This window comes from Miniopterus schreibersii (assembly GCF_964146895.1).
Source record: "Miniopterus schreibersii genome assembly, chromosome: 9".
NCBI lineage: Eukaryota > Metazoa > Chordata > Mammalia > Chiroptera > Miniopteridae > Miniopterus > Miniopterus schreibersii.
In genome coordinates this window covers 10,181,431-10,201,136 of record NC_138118.1, presented here as the reverse complement: position 1 = coordinate 10,201,136, position 19,706 = coordinate 10,181,431, and the positions used below count along the sequence as shown (strand labels likewise).

At 41.9% G+C, this 19,706-nt stretch overlaps 1 protein-coding gene across 1 annotated transcript in view; it reads right to left on the bottom strand.

The window, feature by feature from the left end:
- DGKI (diacylglycerol kinase iota) overlaps positions 1 to 19,706 on the bottom strand; it is a 243,334-nt gene that overhangs the window by 64,830 nt on the left and 158,798 nt on the right. Inside the window, exons 22-26 of the mRNA XM_081147568.1 lie at positions 19,232 to 19,311; positions 16,712 to 16,756; positions 3,379 to 3,448; positions 1,078 to 1,118; positions 120 to 247 (exon numbers count right to left, since the gene is read on the bottom strand). Coding sequence (XP_081003694.1) covers positions 120 to 247; positions 1,078 to 1,118; positions 3,379 to 3,448; positions 16,712 to 16,756; positions 19,232 to 19,311 — 364 coding nt within the window. The remainder of the gene's footprint in view (positions 1 to 119; positions 248 to 1,077; positions 1,119 to 3,378; positions 3,449 to 16,711; positions 16,757 to 19,231; positions 19,312 to 19,706) is intronic.

Here is a 19,706-nt window from a genome sequence, read left to right as displayed (position 1 = left end):
TACTGTATTTTAGGATAGTTTGATGTCATTAGAAATGTCAATTCCAAAACCAGACAAGACACGGATGGCGCCCTGTGGCTAGTCTCGCCATCTCACTGCCCAAGGAGACTCATACTCACCCTGACGCTTGCTCCACCACCAGGTCAGGCATTCCTGGCGGTGTCCCCGCCTGCTGTGACAACGCCATATCTGGGTCCAGAATAAAAACCTCATCTTGAGAAATCTCCATCACAAAGTGCAAATGTTCCTAAGGGAGAGGAAAAGTCTGTCAGGTGACTGACAGGGTGCTCGAGCCGTCATCTGAAGGACAAAGCTGCTTGACATGCCGTGACACATCAAATGACCACAGTGACTTCAGAGGACGGACCAGTGCACGTCGCTCCCTGATGCAACATCACAGCAAGAGGCTGGGGAGGGAGAGACGTGAGTCCCTCTTGGTTTGAGTTCCCAGTTGACCCAGGTCTTGTTAGGTATGACCAGGTCACCTCAAAGAAGCGACACCCACATTGAACTGGGTCCAGCAAGAGTGTCAATAACCTGGACTTCCACCCCCAGGACCTGGTCAAGGCTAAATGGCATAAACATCTGGTTTTATCACTGGATCCCACGCTGTCCTTTCTTCTTGCAAGAGAATTTGGGCAGTGGGAACACCTGCTATGGTTAGACATAAGCATTTTATTTTCTTATTACCGAACTCTCGGAGGTGATGAGCTGAAACTAAGTAGCCTAGATATATGCCTGAGGTCTCAAACTTGAGGTCTCAAAATTTAAAAGGCATCAGTTTGACTAGGAAGCAGTATTTATAAATAGCTGTGTGAATAAAAATCTGAAGTGCAGGCTGGTGGTAATATTTACAAGTCTAGTTATTTTCTGTACTCATTTAAAAGGCCAAGCAGTATCGTGTTCAATCAGAAAACATAAGACAAATAAAAAGCTCCCGGCATAGGGGAAGGGCACCCCTCCAACATGCGTAAATGTTTCCGTGTTTTTGTTAGAAAAATTGATCAGATCAGCTACCGATAAAGCATATTTACTAGGGAACTTTTCACTTTCACAAGTGGGCTCTAGAAAACTTACCTGAGATCTGTCTATTCGATAAAAGCGATCAGCAGAAGTTGCTAGAAAAAAATAAACAAACAGGATATGGCATTCAGAGTGTCCTGTGATGCTCTGGCATTAAATTTCTAACCTTCTGTCCTACTACGTTAATCAGAAACCTTGCATCCGTGCATCCCAGGCATGTGGACTACGGACCAGTCCCTAAATCTTTTAAGAAAAACTCAGGGCTCCCACACCTCTGCTGCTGACTCACTGTTCAGAAAGCCGGGCCTTCCCCACTGCACCTGCCTGTCTAAATCCTACTTGACTTCTAGGAAACAACTGAAATGTCACCTCCCCCATGAGACCTGCCTCAGTCCCCTCTCTAGCTTCTACCTCTAGGCACACTCACGCGTGTTTACACTTCTTATAGAAACTATCTCCACAGGCAACTATGAGACCAAGGCATCTGCCTCTTTAGAGGGCTTATTTCATTCATTCTCTCATGTCTCCAGATAGCGGGACCTTAAACAGAGCTGACACTCCATGTGTGTTTATTAAGAAAATAAAGCTAGAAAAGAACTCTCAGTGGCCAGACTTCCCAAAAAAGTGATTCTCATTTTGGAAAAGATCTGGAAGACAAAGAACCAGGGACCACATCTGGTATTAAAGGAATCACTGCCCCTTAAAACTGAGTCCCTAAGCTATGTCTGAAGAAATTCAAAACAACAGGAAATAAATAAATTACATAAAGAGAGGGTCCCCCCCCCAAAATTGTATACACACTTTGGCAGCTGATAGCTCAATTTTGAAAATGAAATGCATTTTAATAAACACTGCCTTTATAATTATTCAAGTGTGTGTACACATTTTGGGGGAACACTGTATATATAATTTAAGCATTTCTAAAAGGGCCTGGGCTGCAGCTGTGGCTTGAGGAAAAAGTCTTACAAACTTGGGTTTTTAGAAATTATTCTGATTATTCTTAACATTCAAAAGAATTGTGTTTCTCCTTGCTTAAATCTATCTACCAGAGTCCAAATATTCTAAATAGATTTTCTACAGAGTACTAGAGGGGAAAACTCAAAATGCAAATAATCATTTAAAAATCATAAATATTTAACGAGTAGCTTTTCTCCAAAGGAAATGAGCTAAGAAACAAAACAGTCACGGCCCCTGCCTTCTAAAAGCAACAGGAAGGGAAAATTCGCCTGAGAAGGACTTACTCTACCTTGATTTTTTTTAACCATGAGTACAACCACCTTTTAAAGGTTTCTAATAAAACTATTTATACAGTAAAACTAATATATGGATTAAGCCTATTATCCACACTTGTAATTTTATCAAAGACCACATAGAGAGCAGACTGCATGCAGAACAATTCATATACATTTTCACATTTTTCTTGAACATAAGCCGATCCTCTGTGGATTCAAGAAAAACAATGATTATGTTTCTTATCACCAGGAATAAAAGATCTGGAAGAAGAATAGCGTGATCTACCTTCAGAGGCAGTTGACAAGCCATTCATGGAAAGTATGCATGCCATGGTTTATGTGGCTTAGATGTCCGATAGACACAAGTGCTCATCTTCACGACACTGTTCAGACATCACACACCCTGTCATACCCTTACCCACACATATCCTCCTGGACACATGCGCAGATAAACAAAGAGGGGTCTATGATGAAAACCACCTAGATTAGAGAGATCCTGGGTGGTAGATACACTGGGCAGCATATATGCAGGAATAGGTTTCAATACAGGGAATTGGATAGAAAAGTAGAATTGAGCAGCATCGAGGGAGTGAGAGATGCGTGCAATGGAAAATGGACTTGTTAACCAATCAGAAAGTAACTGACCTACTATGCCTTCAGTGTCATGCTCAGCGGGGCAGACGTGAGTACAACTGACATTTACTGTGCTTTGATAAAAATGTATGCATCACACTGAAATGGTGGTTTAATAAAAATATGAAACTCCCAAATATGCAAGAAATATACATGTTAGTACCCATCCCATGGTTACTGACCCTATCTACTGGCCTCAATGTAGGAGAGGCACTCAGCACGGTTTAGTATGGGGAGGGGGCAGTGAAGGGCAATGCCAGCTTGAGCAATCTGATGCTGAGAAGCTCAGCCAGAGTTAATCCCCTGGATTTGAAGGAAAGAGGCTGCAACATCAACAAGTCCACATCGCTGAGAGGCAAACACCAGCCACGTGGATCCATGTGAAGAGTTTCTGACTAATCTTTTGGAAAACTGGGGTTCACTACACCAATGGATACCTTGTCCTGCTGCTTCCCACCCCCCACCCTTCCGTGAAAATGGAAACACTCACCATCTAGAAAGCACCACCGTGGGGAGAGTCTCTGAGCTGAGAGTGCCCTGGGGAAGGAGGTTTCTTGGTCCTGGAAAGAGACAACACACATCCTGTGGCTCCACATGAATGACCTGAGGGGCTTCCCTCACTCTACATTCTGCCATATCACCTTCTTCTTTTTTTTAAATCATTTTTTTATTTTTCAATTACAGTTGACATACAATATAATATTAGTTTCAGGTGTACACATATTACCTATTTCTAAGAGTCAGCACCCTTTCCTAAATGAAGTGCTAGTGGGAGACCAAATCACATTATATATATATATATTTATGACCAAAAAATATATATATTTTTTTTACTAGAAACAGAAACAGCGGCTCTGCTTTGAAATAAATCATTTCATATAGAACTTTCTGAAACAGCTCCCACACAAAATTTCTAGGATGTTTTCATTTATTCCATTCAGCATTCATAAATGAAGAACTTGGGACATTTGCTTCCTCTAAGGAATTTCTTTCCTTGCCTTTGTGATGCTGAGACACTAGTGGTGGCTGGCTGTCATTTACACTTGTGTTCTCCACATCAGTATAAAAATGTCCCCTACTAAGAGAATCTCCGGGGGTAGGACCCAGTCACCAGAACAAAAGGGATACATGTTGTTATTAAAAAGCTGGGGTAGCCCTGGCTGGATGGCTGTGGGTTGAGTGTTGTCCCATGTTCCCTGAAATGTAGCCAGTTCGATTCCTGGTCAGGGCACATGCCCAGGTTGCAGGTTTGATCCCCGACAGGGGTGTATGTGAGAGGCAGCCAATCAATGTTCCACTCCCACATTGATGTTTCTCTCCCTCCCCCTCTCCCTTCCTCTCTAAAATGAATTTAAAATTTTTTTTAAAAAGCTGGGGTACGTCGAGTTTTTTTTATATGAATGGATTCTGTAAATGAAATAATTGATAGAGGAAATTTGGTCTCACTGATGACTGGCACCAAATTGATATTCCTAGATGTAGAATCGATATAGCTATGGATACAGAGATAAATACATATTCTTCTTTTTTGGACTGGCTTTGCCACCCTGCTGGTTAAGCTAAATGAAATCTTGACATGTGCTCAGTAGCTATTTCTATCAGAATTATGGTCAACATGTTGAGAATTATATTTTGACACATGCTCTACCTTGTTTTTCGGAAACTTAAGGTTCCTAATGTACTTTTATAAAACATATAAAGCTACCAACATGTCTCGGTTTAGTGAGAAATGTAATTACACATCAAGGAATTTGAAAGGTATTTGAAATATCTACTGGCAACTGTGAAAGCTAATAAACAAGCATATTCAACAAACACAGCTGTCTTCTCTGAGAGCAAAAGAACTTAAACACCAAGGATAGTCTCATCATTTCAGTGTCAAATGTGCTATGGAGACCACCATGACAAAACACCCGAATTTCCCTAGGTTAAAATCAACTCTGAGAGAATACAGAAGTACTTGAGTTATCATTTTAAAAACCTAAAGATTAAAAATGGTGTTGCTAGAATATTCAAATTAGAAAATGTTGGAAATTGTTTAGTCTAATCTAATAAAATGTAGATTGACATATTGTGTCAGCCACATAACGTGCTTACCCCCAGGCTGGTAAAGTAATATTGACACAGTTATATACCTTTTTAGGATGGAGCATCCATGTCTGGAGAATTTTATGCACGTGCCTGACTTTTATTTGTTTATTTTCCCTATTTTGTGTTCCTTTATTTATTCTCACCTTGATCCACAAAGCATTTGATATCAATAACTTCCTTAAAAAGGTTTTGTTTAACGAGAACTTCCTCAGTTTGCTCTGTGAAAACGCACTGGTTGCCACAGAGCTCTTTAAAACCCTTCAAATAGTTTCAAACAGATCCTTAAACATGCCCAGCAGTCCTTGAACTCCCTGATGTTCAGTGCTAAAGATGGGCTGTCTATGTGTGTGTGCATTTTCCCAGACAGAGGAACCGCTGTTTCCTATAGATTATCCAACCCTCCAAAGGTTCAAAAGCTGCTAATTCAAATAATCAGACATTTAGGCCAAAGACAGTTCAATAAAATAAGAAGATTCTAATCAGTAAAATGCCTTAACACTGTTCAGACACACAGGCGCAGGAATTGCTATTTCAGAGCTGCTGGTGACTACAGTGTCAAAGGATGGGAGCTCTCTGCGCCTCAGCGATTCTGTCGGTGGGGGGCTGAATTCAGGCCAGTTCCTACACAGGAGGGCGCAATGAACTTCTTACTTATTTCTCTTCATGGTCCCTCCCAAATGTTTTTCAGCCCTTTAAATAAGGTGCTGTAAGTTCTCTTTAAAAAAAAACAACAGACAAGAGGAAACCCTATTTATATGGAGTACTGGATTACCTTAATAATTGAAGTTAAACAACACTTCACTAATTTAAGGCCCACGGATTTCATGAAAAAAAAAACAAAACACACACACCACATTTATTGAAAAATAACTGGACACTTTCCCGGTCACCTGAAGATTAAATTGCAACCTGAGGAAATGGTCACAGAAGCACAAGTGCAGCCCTGACTTCTCTGAACCAGCTTCCCTGAACTAGGTTTGTAGCCTCTGCAGCCTTTTTTCAACCTTGTTAAAAACAAATTCTACCATAATGAGGTCCTATGTTAAAAGTTATTTGAATTCAAAGGCAAAATGTACTACCTACCCAATCCAGAGAATATTTATAATGCAATGCAATTAAATTAGCTTTTGAAAATTTTTACATGTTGAAAAGATACAGAGAAGCAGTGAAGCCTCAACAAAATTTCCCCATGGATCTAGTGTAGTCCACACATATATATGCAGATGGGTAGAAGATTAGGACCCTAAAGTTGGAGATTTTCCTGAAATCAGTGTCAAAATTATGTTCCAATGTAGCAGACAGACCAAATATAAAACATACCCACACTGTATACCAACACATGTAAGGAACAAAGAAATCTAGTACTAAGCACGCCCAGATGAAGGGACTCCGTCTAAGAGATCTGAGGGAGGAGAGCAGGCTACAGACGGAAATCTGCTGGGTGCTGAGGTGGTTGTATTGCACCTGAGTTGAAAAACTGAGCAAAAAGTTACTTTTAGTAAGAAAGACGTGCTTTGGAAGACAACATTTTGTAGGATGAGATCAGAAGGCTAAGAACTGAGATTACAAAAATGTTCCTGTCCTTGACATACTATTTAAATATCATGGAAGATACAGATGGATAAATGGGAAGAAAAAAACAATGCAACAGAGGGTAGATGACCCAGCCCCAGTGAAACAGCAAGCCCAGGGCCATGGAACTCTGGTGGCCAAGAGCACCAGCTTTGAGCTCATGATGACCCTGGCTCCACCCCCTACCAGCTGTGAGATTTTAGGCAAGTTTCTTACCTACTCTGTGCCTTGGATGCCTCATCTGTGAAGTGGCTACCATAGTGTATACTATAAAGGGTTCTTCTGAGCAGTAAAGGAAATTTACTTAACCACATGAAATGCTTAACCCACTGGCTAGTACGTGTCGACATGCAGATATAGTCTTGCTAGACAAGCAACACTGAGGCAGCTGGGACCACAGTATTTTACCTAAAACAATTTGGACCTTGAACCACATGAGGGGCTCAGAGGACACTGGCCACATTTCAGATCAGATTGCTCAGACAGTGCTACACCAACATAACAGTGTTTTATCCATTACTGCATCTGTTACCGGATTCTGGGTTTCAAAGAAAAGAGAGGACAGATTCATATAAGTGGACACAGGAAAGAATGACAACAAAGGCTGAAATCAGGCCGGTGTTGGTCTGGTCTTTGTAGGGTGTGTGTTAATCAGAAATTCAATGCGTCTTTTCATAGTATTAGAAGCTACATAATTGTCTTTAAATACAAGGTATTGTCTTCAGGGCTGAACATCTTCTATCACCAACAGCAATATTTTTCAGATCAGTTTATTATACTGACCTTTCCCCATTCAATAATATTCCCATTCAATAATAACTAAATATTTGGTTAGTTTCACCAAAATTGTTATCTTTTCGTTTGCGGATTTGAGTTGTCACACACTATCCATTATTTTTATTTCTCTGACACAATTATGACCAGTCTCTTCCATGTGTATTTATGAAATGCAAGGCACGTGGTTCATAGGGTCATAAAGAAGAACAAAGCACTGGGCATGTCTTCAGAGGGGGTCTAATGCGCTGTGAGCCATCTAGGTCCCCGGGTTCCTTTCTTGCTCCAGTTTTTGGAGTTGCTACATGTCTGATTTATCAGATTTCAACTTCTTTTCCCAAGGGACGGCTACTGTGATTTTAATTTACTTCCTGCCTATTGTCAAAAGTCAGTGATTTCAGGGAAAGGATTTTAAGTGAGCTGCCCAAAGAACTGGAGTCTGGTAATGGAAACAAGAGAAGACACTGACTGTTGGGAAAGCTCACGGAAGGCTCAGCTCACATTTAAGAAAGTCCTTTCCTTTCAAGTCTGAAGTTTGGGGCTCACAACTTTCGGTGGGGGCAGAAGTTTTCAAACAATCCTGACACTGAGGTATAGTTAAGATGTGCCAAGGGGGACAGTCCTAAATCATACACTCTACTTACTCAGAGGCCCTCTGCCATGGTGTCAGGTAGAGCAGACGGCTGCTGATTCCTGCCTCCCCTCGATCCCTTCCTTCCACTTTAAGTCATCCACCGACAGCTTCTGCCCTGACTCATTCCCAGTGTCTGGCATCAAAAGATGAGCTCAACCAGCTGTCAACTACTCAGTGAATTAACATTTTGGGGACTGGTACTCATTCCTTCCTTTTCCTACATTTACAGTATGCTCCTTCCCCCTCACCTTTTTTTTTTTTTTTTTACTTCTGAGAATTTTCCATAAACATTGCTCATCTGTATTTTTTGATGGTTCTATATTAAATAAAATTTAGACTTATCAGTCTCTTTCTGTCATTTCATCTGCTGAATACTCTCATATTTGGGGCATGTCCTCAAGCAGAATATGCAGAAGAAAAATTACCAGAATTCACAAAGCCATCTCACTCGGTTTTAGGGTTACCTGGCCACTACCAGCGCTCATTAGAAACAGGAGGCTACCGTCTCATTTAGTAGGTCGGTTTTAATCCATCTTATGCTTATTCTTAAGACATATTCACCCCGTCAGTAAGAAGGTGTGAAATCTAGCGCCTATAGATGTATCCCACTGCTCTCCGAGCCTCTTTCCCACCGCCTGAAGGCAGAGCATCAATGGAGAAGGGAGCTCTAAGAATTTAAGTGAACTCCCAGCAGTACCCACTCATTAGGCGGTGGAGTTGCAATTCAGATACAGGCCTCTTGTGCTACACAGCCCATGATCTTATATACCAGGTTCTATGGCTTCTAGAAGAACGAGAATTATTTGGGGTTTTTAAGAATGGGGGTGGGGATTTGTATATTAAGTGTAAGAGAAGTTTTTTTTTGACTCAACTCAAGCAAAAACGCGAAGAAAGCAAAAACTAAGAAGACCTTAATGGCTATAATGACCTTCCTTCGACTCTGGTATTCAAGGATTTTTCCATAGCTTTAGCTTCTGTTAAGTGTCAAGCTAATCTTCCGTCTTTCGTATCAGACAGAGCACTGCCTGGGGACTCAGGAGCTGTCCTCCCTCAGATTCTCCAGGCTCGATGCCTGTGTACTTTCCACTCCTGTGAACCTGTCTGCTTAAGCATCTCACAGAAAGACGACAATCAGTGAGACCAACAGGGGGCCACAATCCAGAGACAAGGAACCGAAATAATATTCATGTAAAGGAAATTCTGATTACAGAGTTTACATAACTTTGCTGTACGTGTTGTGTGATTGCAGTTCCAAACGTCATACCACGAGGGCCAATATTCACAGGCTGTTTAGCATGTGATGTGGTTATCATGTCTTTTATAACTTTATTTTCAAATCTGCACAAGGATGCTTATTGCAATACTATTTACAAAAACAATGTATAACAGCAAACACTGTATATAGCCTAAATTTCTACCCACAAAGATAAGGTTAAATATATACCATGGAATAGAGCAGCAGTTTTTAAAACTTGGGTTAGAGCTTCATTTATTAGCAAAACTTAATGATGTCCATGGTATATTATTGTTAAAAATAAACTGCGGTATACTGCTAGTTCACAAAGAATATAAATACATTTTTTCTTTAAAAAAACCAAACATCATATATGTATCTATATATGTCAATGTGTGTAGCTTTGTATAGATGTGGAAAAAGGCTGCACAGCAGAAAGATGCTACACTAATATCTACTTTGGGTAGAAAGTTAAAAACCAAGCTTAAGTCTAGAATTGTGTACAATCAGAAGGCTAAGATAATCCAAGATTATAAAAACCTGTCAGACTTCCTGACACAAGTAGCTAAAGTCAAGGAAAATGCCTTAAGGGTCTTCATATCAAAGACAAATTCATTTTTGGGTGGATTAAAATGGAGTAGTGATGAAAAGAAGCTGATTGTCAAAAGGGAATCACAGTAACTTAAAGTCATGGCCCGTGAACTCCTTTCTGACATTTGTAACTAACAATGGCCACACAGGTGACAAGCTTACATCCCCAGGACTCAGGCGGTTCCTACATCTTGTCTACCTATCCCCCCCCTTCTCCTACTCACAAAAGAGTCAGAGTACAGGAGAGGGGGAGTGATGCTAGCGCAGACGGAATCCTGGATTTGCTGTAGCTTTGTTTAAATAACTCTCATCGCACACAGCCTGTGGGAGGTGCATCTCCCATCAAATGAACAGCTCGCTGGATCCTCGCACAGGGCCTGACACAGTCGTAGAGTGTAGGGACCTTGCATTCAGAAGTCGGGGATTCAGGGGCAGCAGAAGGGTGGCCAGCAATGTCGTGTGGACCAGGACTCCGCCTTGAGCAGGACAGGGGAAGTGAGAAAAAACAAAGCAGCCCCTCACAAGAGGGCACGTTTTGGTCCCAAGGGCAGGTCTTAACTTCACGCACCCTCTCGAGTGGACAAGGCAACCTCTATGCAGTGAAAAAAGAATGGCCGGGAGTATGTTTGCTTGTGAATACTGAAAGTGAAGACAAATGTGCAGCCCTGGCTGGTTTGGCTCAGTGGTTAGAACATCGGCCTGCGGACTGAAGGGTCCCGGGTTTGATTCCGACCAAGGGCACAGACCTCAGTTGCAGGCTCGATGCCCAGCCCCAGTCGGGGAGCGTGCAGGAGGCAACCAATGGATGTGTCTCTCCCGTGGATGTTTCTCTCTCTCTCCCCTCCATTCTGAAAAGCAGTGGAAAAAACATCCCCAAGTGAGGATAAATAAATAAATAAATAAATAAATGTACGGCCTGGCCGGTGTGGCTCAGCGGTTGAGCATCGACCTAGGATCCAGGCGATCGGGGTTCGATTCCCGGTCAGGGCACATGCCCGGGTTGCGGGCCCGATCCCCAGTCGGGGGCGTGCAGGAGGCAGCTGATCAATGACTCTCATCATTGAGGTTTCTATCTCTCTCTCTCCCTCTCCCTTCCTCTCTCCGAAATCAATAAAGATATATTTTTAAAAAATAAATATACAGACCTAGTTCCTGATAGAACCATAAAAAATACACAAGTTTAAAAATATGCACCTGTTTAAAGCATCTGACTGCAGACACTTAAGAAATGTGACTGTGTGAACGTAACTACATTTCAGGAGGTACTCACGTCATTACCTGAGCTGTGGCCCTATCGCATCGACAGATTTGGTGCTAATTTAGGGCTTCTAGGCTCTTCAGTCCTCTCCAACTACATAATCAAATCAACGACTCATCAGGGAGATAAAGGACATGACTTGCTTATGTTTTCATTTGTTATTTTTCTTCGCAGAAATGGTGTGATTTAGATGACTGCAGCTGTCACTACTCTGTGACACAGGCGGGAAGGATACAACCTTGGACATACCATGCTCCTTTCTACTTTAAATGTATTATTACTCTAAAATTGCATGCTTTTTAGATGAATAATATTAAGAAATACTGCTCGCTTCAAACATCCCTGATATGTGAATTTTCTCTTCTGATATATGCTAATAGAAAATCCATTTCTCATGCTAAAAATACAGCCATATGCACAGAAGCAAACCTATTTCTTTTATACGTATATTTAAGTCAACTGGCATAAATTTATGTGTAATTGATAAGGAAAATATCTAAACCACTAGTTGGCATGCATATGCCAAACTTGCCCTCAATTTATATTCCATTACTCATAGCTGATGCACACAAGATTTAATAAAGGCACAGCAGCCCCATTACACACTCTAGTAGCTTATCCAATTAAGCAATATTCACCCAGCATTTAACTATATCTTCACTGTGAATGAAATTCATTTTCTTTCACAAAATGCAGGGAAGATATAAGCAGAGGCAAAATGGAAGTCACTTTGGGTTGGGAACCCCTGCTTCATTTAATAATGCCCAGTCAATAATTATTTTACTTTCTAATTTCTCTCTCGTTTACCTATCCGGATTTTTCTTCTGCCTGCCTTGACATCTCCACTGTCCAATCCAGCTGTTTGTTCCTTTTTGCCCTCTAGTTTCATCACCAAGTTATATAGCGATGTCTCTTCATCCTTGGTGAGTGGTTAGAAACATGTTTATGTAACTATAATGCTCATTAATAGACTTGCTATTATTAAGATCCTTCAAAACTCTTTACCATCCTCAGCTCGTGCAGCAGAAGAGTACAGAAATGGGATGCCCGTTTCCAAAACCAGCTTTGAAAGATGAAGAAACAGTTATGGTATAATAGGAGATGGGAATGAGAGATGTTCTAACATTTTCAAGAGCCCATTTTTTGTGTGAGAAAGTGGTCCATTAATGACAACAGCTCTGTGTGTGTGTGTGTGTGTGTGTGTGTGTGTGTGTGCACATGTATTAGCAGTATTGCCTTCACTTATAACAGCAAACAGACCTGGCCTCAGGCAAGTCTTCTTTTAATTCCTTCTTCAATCCATTTCTGACAGCTTTGATCTAACCCAAAGGAACATCCTACAAAATTCCTAGCTAACTCCTGTCCTTCTCTAAGACAAAATTAACTCCCAGAATGACTCCCTTAAACCTGTTTCAACCCATCCATTGACAGACTCTTCTAAAATCCAGAAAACAAATTAAGAAGGAAGAGATTCCAAAGAATGGAGAGACATGTGTAAGGACAGCCCCTAACGGTGACACACACACAAAATGTCCAAACTGCCCAATTTCCCACATGAGGGGCAACATCTCCCCTAGGTGAGAGTCACTGGATTGGCCGAATCTCCTTCACTCCTTAGTAACGTTAGGACTTGGGGTTAACAAGGGATAGAATGAAGTCCAAGGAGGAAGCAGAGAAGAAATTAGCTCGAAAAGCATCTATGGCAAATAGAACCGAACTCAGGCAGAGTTCGGTTTCCCTGTGAGTTCTAGTTTATCTGCCAAACTCAAGCACATCTGCAAGCCCAATGCATTTGCTTGTCTAATCGCTGGTCACAGGTTATACGAGATGCCGCAAGGCTGGAAGGGCCTTTGTGTTTTAACCTCAGGGATGGTGTGGGCAGAAATTCTGAGCAAGCTATAAATATCCAACACGCTCTTGCATAACCCATTATGCCTGTTAGGTTAATACGAGGTGTCGTTTTTGAGCCTCAGCGCTTTGTTGGCAATTCGCTGTGAATTTGGGAAAGGAGGAGACCATGGCAATGAAATGCTCAACTGGCTAGGAGCTGCCCCATGGCCCACTAACAGGGTACACTGCTCCGAAAGCTGGTTTTCTCTTGCGTTCCCTCTAGCCTTAGAAAACAGCTAAAATCTAGGAGTTTCTCCAGCTTTTAAACTTCCTGGCATTTATTCATTCTATCACAGTCAATTCTCCAAGCATATTTCGTGCCATCTCATATACAAGAAAGTTCATTAAAAAGCACGCAAAGCATTTTGTGGCCTGCGTTTCCCACTAGTTTCTCCTAGTCACCCCTAACTCCCACCGAGACAGACTAGAGAGTCTGATATGATGGGCTTGTGCATTGGGAAACAAAAGATTTAGTATTACATTTCCTGCCGGTTGGTTTTGTCACTTTCTACATAAAACAAATAGCACCTCTATCCTGTGTATTTTATATGCATCCTTGGAAAAATCCAGAAACCAATCTGTATCATCTCAGCCTCTCAACAGCATTTGACACATTTCATTACTCCTTCCTGCTTTGAAATACTTTCACTCTTGCCTCTCAGGACACACCCTCGCCTTCATTCCCAGCCTTGCTCCTCAGTTTCCATGACTTCTTCACTGACTGTTCTGGGGCCTGTGCTCCTTCGTGTAAACTCCCTCCGGTGACCGCCTTCAGCCTTGGACTTCTGAGTACCATGCAGTTGCTAACGACTCTCAAATTTCTATCTCTGGCCCTGAGTTTTTCAGTGAGCTTTAATACGCATACATTCAGCTTGCTACTCGTGGATCTAACAGGCATGTCAAAGTTAGTGTAGTGCCCAACTGTCATGGCTCAGCGGCTGAGTGTCAACCCATGAACCGGGAGATCGCGGTTCGATTCCCCGTCAGGGCACATGCCTGGGTTGGGGGCTTGATCCTCGGTATGAGGCCTGCAGGGGGCAGCCGATCAATGACTCTCTCATCACTGGTGTTTCTATCTCTCTCTCTCCCCTCTTCTCTCTGAAATCAATAAAAACATATTTTTTTAAAAATGAGTGTAGCTAAACCAGAACTCTGTTCGCCATCCCTCCAACTCCTTCCTCCTGTCTCCCCGAGATCCCAGCCAAGTGTTAATGGTTATATACCCCCCACTCCTTACCTCAATCAGCTCCCCTTTGCTCTCCTTGGGAAAGTTTCCCACCACGTTAATTTAAATACAGTCTCTCTCAGTTAAGCTTCCTATTGAGTGAGCAGATCCTGGGCTTCCCTTTTACTCTAGCCTTCCCGTAATCCACAGGGATTGTGCTCTTTATAATTGTGCAAGGAGGGGTGTGAGGTGAGGCCTGACATTCATCTTTGACCACTGCGTTGGTGATCCGACATGGTCTGCGCACAAAACCTTTGGAAGTGACATTGACCATGCAGTAGTTTTGTCACCAGGGTTTGATCTGACTGTGAGTAAACAAAAAATACTGCAAAATTTTATACAGCCACACAAATGCCATTAATCCTTCTTCATGCTTTTACTATCAAATAATAAATGAAACAAATATCCTTATCATATCATAGAATCTCAAGCATCCTCTGATCTCTAGGGATATGCACAAACATGGCCTGAAGAAAACATGGTATAAAATAGCCACATATCAAAGCCCTCACACCAAAATGACATCAAGTAAGCCAGGATGATAAATAAATGCACTAGTTTCATAAAACTAGTTAGAATAAATGTCTGAAATATATTTTTGATAAAATCGCAAAGGTTCAAAACATCCATGAGTAAAATAACGTAAACTCTTAAAAAAACACTTTTAAAATCTCGTAGCTATGACCTTGCCAAATTTTACAAAGTGGAGATCAGATCTGGCCTTTAAAAGTGCTACAGTTTTAAAAATAAAATGATACCCAGATGGCAGCTCTAGGTAAATAGGGAAATAACGGAGGTGAGGAATTATGAGCTCTACCTACAAAATAAAGTGGAAATTTGCCTTTTAATGGCTGGTAAAACACACATACACACACAAAACCAGTCTCAGAAATAGAGTTTACTTTCCCAATGAAAACAAACCTTAAGTGAACTCTCTTTCTATTGCAGCCAGATGGAAGTGAGGACCCTGGAATAGCGGAGTGCTTTGAGATATAAACATCCACACAAGTAAGAATGCCAAGGCCACTCCTGCCATTTAGCCTCAGGGGAGTAAGGCTGCTTTGGCTGAGGGTACAGGGTACTTATTTGCAGGGCAAGGAAGCTTCCTAGAGGCTACAGGTATAGGGTCATAAAAATTGTTGTTTTACCTGTTTATGTGCAAGGATACTAAACTGAAAGTTTCAGATAGAGCAAAACAGACAACAAAACCTACAAGGAGATGCTAACCCCAGATTTACAAATTTGGACACCTTGAAATCCCTCCTCCACGCCAAGGTAGGAAAGGGTGTAGGAGAGGAGCTGTTTGGAGGGGGTCCCTGGAGTGCGCTGACTCCCACACACCCCTCCCAGAGGGCACGGGCATGTGCCCTAGCAGTCTGGGGTGACACTGCACGGGGATCTGAATCGTGCTTGAGAAATCTAATGGGAAGAGGGTAGCTGGACAGGTCTGTGCAGCACAGAAGAGGCGCTAAAGGGAGGAAGAAACTGCACACCCAGAGATTGTTGGGGCAAAGGACATGTGAGTGTTCTGCTGTGGACTGGATGTGGGTCATTAGAGAGAGGCAGGCTGGGTTTATTGGATCCTGTCCAGAAGGCCAGAATGGGCTCATCAGATTGCATTTTAGACACTTCTCCAAAGAGGACACACAGATGGCCAACAGACATATGAGAAAATGCTCAACTTCGCTAATCATCAGAGAGATGCAAAGTAAAACCACAACGAGGTATCACTTCACACCTGTCAGAATGGCTCCATCAACAAATCAGTAAGTGACAAGTGCTGGCGAGGGTGTGGAGAAAGGGGACCCTGGTACCCTGCTGGTGAGAATGCAGACGGTGCAGCCACCACGGAAAACAGTATGGAGGTGCCTCAAAAAATTAAAAATGGAGCTGCCTTGTGACCCCACTTCTAGGAATATGTCCTAAGAATCCTGAAACACTAATCAGGAAGAATATGTGCCCCCCTACGTTCACAGCAGCGCAGTTTACAATAGGTAAGATCTGGAGACAGCGCATTTTCCATTGTCGCCGTGATGGCTGTGGGAAGCAGAGGACTCCCTTTCCTGGAGGCAAAGGAGAGGCGTACAGGCCTGACCGCTAATGGCAGTCATCTCGGACCAGGGAGACATCGAGTCCAGAGGTAAGTCGACAAAAAAGGACAGAGCAAAAGGACCAGCAGGAAAGTGGGGCATGAAGTATGGCCAAGTGGTACATCGGATCTGCCCTCCATCTGAACTCTTCGCTGCTAGGAGCCAGTGGACTCTCGTCCTGCCAAGTTAGCTTGAGCTGAGTTTTCTGGCATTTGGCACTGAAACCACTTCACTATATAGTCTTTTCTAAATGACCCGGGAGAAAATCCACAGTCCAAATCTGTGCTAGACTGAGATTGTCCAAAACCAAAAGAATGCAGAAGAACCAGAATGCCAACTTCCCGAGGCCTTCGCGTAAACTCTCTCCAGGCAGAGGTGGACTCTAACCCGAACGAGACATTAACTAAACGATGAACTTCTTTAGGCCCAAAGGTAAGAAACAGGGGGAGTCAATTATGTGTTACCTGGTAATGAACTCTGTGGGAGCCAGAAGAAACTGACTGCAGGTCCTAATGAGAAAATGGAAAAAAAATGCACATATATCCATACTTTAAGATTCGTTTGAAAAAGCTGCCTCTACAACTCGATCCCCTGAACTCCCAATTTAACATTATTAAAGTCATCTGGAAAGTATCTAACTCACTCAAATCCATCAAGGTTAAGCAAAGAAGATAATGCCAAAAATAATAAAAGCACACCAAGTTGGACTGAGAGAAGAAAGGCCGTTCAGCTATTGAAACTTATAAATTTTAAACAGTGTTCAGAGGTGAGTGATATATTACAACCTCAAGGATAAAGAAGGCCAGAAGTGAAAGACAGGCAATTTTGTTCTAATAAATGGGGGTCATGTTTAATTTGCACCTGATCTTCTGGCTTGTGGAGAAAGCTTCTAAAGTCCCTCTAGGCAGTCAGAAAGAATTTATTTATCTTACACCAAATACATACTGTCCCGGTAATTGTGTTTATACTGGGAAGTTGCTGGGCAAACACGAGTTTTCAAAGACTGCAAAGAAAAAATCACTGGGCCCCTCGGCATTATCACGGAGAGCAAATTAACAGGGGTGAAGTTAATGAGGTTTTCCTGGCAGGTTCTGAGAGCCTGGCTCCCTTTATGAAGTTTTATAACGAAGTTGTCACCAATGTCATGTCCCGCACGCTTCCTTGTTAATGAGCGTAGTCCTTTTGTTTACAGATGTCAGCAATCCTGGGTAACTTTGGTCTCACACTGCTTCCCACAAGGATTTATCAACTTTCTCTCTGTGCCCCAGTTAGTTTTAAATTTTGCCTCTATGAGTTCGCTCTTTCCCTTTCTTTTTGAATCCCACTTCTGGTTGAATACTGGTGTGATAAGCATGCCAATACGTTGGTTTTCGTCAGTTATGTACTTTGCTACTGTGAAATCTTCAGCTACCCAAATGTTAAGAAAACGCAGTTTGGTGGCAATTATGATTAACTTTCTATTGCAGATTTATTGAGTGAGGTTCCACAATAAAATACAAACATTACTTTGAAAAATGAGATCCTATGTCCTAGAAATATTGATTCGGACCTGAGTCACATGCTACAAAGTTCACAAATTTTAACATGTTAAAGTTAGCCTTGGTAAAAATAGCCAAATGAAGCATAAAATGTGTTGACTTTTCTTCTCTCACCCATAACGGTATTCAAAATTTAGCATTTACCCCAAAATATTTTGCATTCACTATTTCTCTGTCCTTAACAATGCTGAAGAGAAAAATTAATAATTGTCCACATTATTTTATGCCTACAACCTGAATTTATTTCAAGAGAACTAAAATCTAACATTCAAAGCTAAGTGGTTACCACTTGAAAGGATTTTAAACACTATATATTATCTTTATTTGTGATATTTAGGTATGTATAATGTTTTGTGTGGAAGAGAGCTGCTCATTTTGGGGTACCTATCAGAATCACCCAATAGCTCTGAAAATCTGAATGTCCAAAAAAAGTGATTCTAATGTGCATCTTTCATTAAGAAACAATGACAGCCAGGCCAGTGTGGCTCAGTGATTGAGCATTGACTTAGGAACCAAATGGTCACCGTTCAATTCAATTCCCATTCAGGGCACATGCCTGGGCTGTGGGCTCAGTCACCAGCAGGGGTCATGCAGGAGGCAGCTGATCCATGATGTTTCTCTCAACCATGTTTCTACCTCTCTATCCTGCTCCCTTCCTCTCTCTTAAAATCAATAAAAGCATATTTTAAAAAAAAGAAATAATGATAAAGTAGTTGCTATTTATACTTTTTGCAATTTGCAAAATAAAGAGAGTGACTACCCCCATCAAAGTTTTATGAAAGCAACCAACGACCACTGCAATGAGGGGGCTGGGTCTCCTGGCTTTGCTGGTGCAGTTCAAATTCATGGGAAGGTCATATATGAGACCTCTTCCTCTCTCTTTCTCTACGGTAAGACCAGATTGAGTGAAAAAATAGGTTATGCCTTTGTGTTCTAACACAAGTTTCTATGAAATATATGAAATTTTTCTTTCCTGTACGATTTACAATTTTTAAAAAAAATCTAGCTGTCTCTGACAGAAGTCTGTGCTAGATACAAAACATTAAATAACCTCAAACCTCTGGGTTTTTTTTTCATTATTTATTAGTGTCCTTTGAAATTCTGTAGAGCTCAAAAAAATACAAGTATGCAGTCTGGCAAGAAGACAAGAAGTTCCAAGCTACAGCTATGGATCACACTAGACCACCACCACTCGGTAGTTAACCCAAGTGATCTTTTCCCATTTCAACCACTTGCGCAGGGAAACCAGCGGGGTATAGATACTGGGGGGGGGGGGGGGGGCGGTGAGGAGTGGAGGGAGAGGATGCTGTATGTGATTAAAGGAAAAAGCTACCGAATTTCCACTCCTCCCCAAATGCATCATTTCAGAAACAAATAAAGATGGCTGGGAATTGTTTACAAAAATGGAAAGCTGAGCAACATATGTACTTGGCTATAGAAACTCACCTCCTGCAGGCGATCTATGTACATACGGCAAGTCTCCAAATCACAGTCTCCACGCACAACTAGAATACCCAGAGGGATGGCTAAGGGGGGAGAAAAGAGAAAAGTCTAAAATAAAATATTTGATTTTTCTAGATTGGCAGTCATGTGTTTCTGAGGGTTAAAAAACTATCAAAACTATTATCTTTCTTTTGGATAGTTTGATCCAAAATTCCCGCTATACCTCCCTTCTGATCTCAATCTCTTTGTTTCTGCAGTTGTCACACTCCTTCCTTGCATTCCACGTCGCCCCTTGTCACCTGGCCGGCCTTCCTTTCACGTCCCCTCAGCGGCGCTGATATGCAGCGCAATGTCACGGGCACGGTGGACTGGCAGGCCCAGGAGGCTGCTCACCGCCAAGTCATCATTTACGCCCCCATTTGCAATAGCCAACGTACCGCAGAGGAATGAAAAAATGATGATTCTGGACACTTACCCC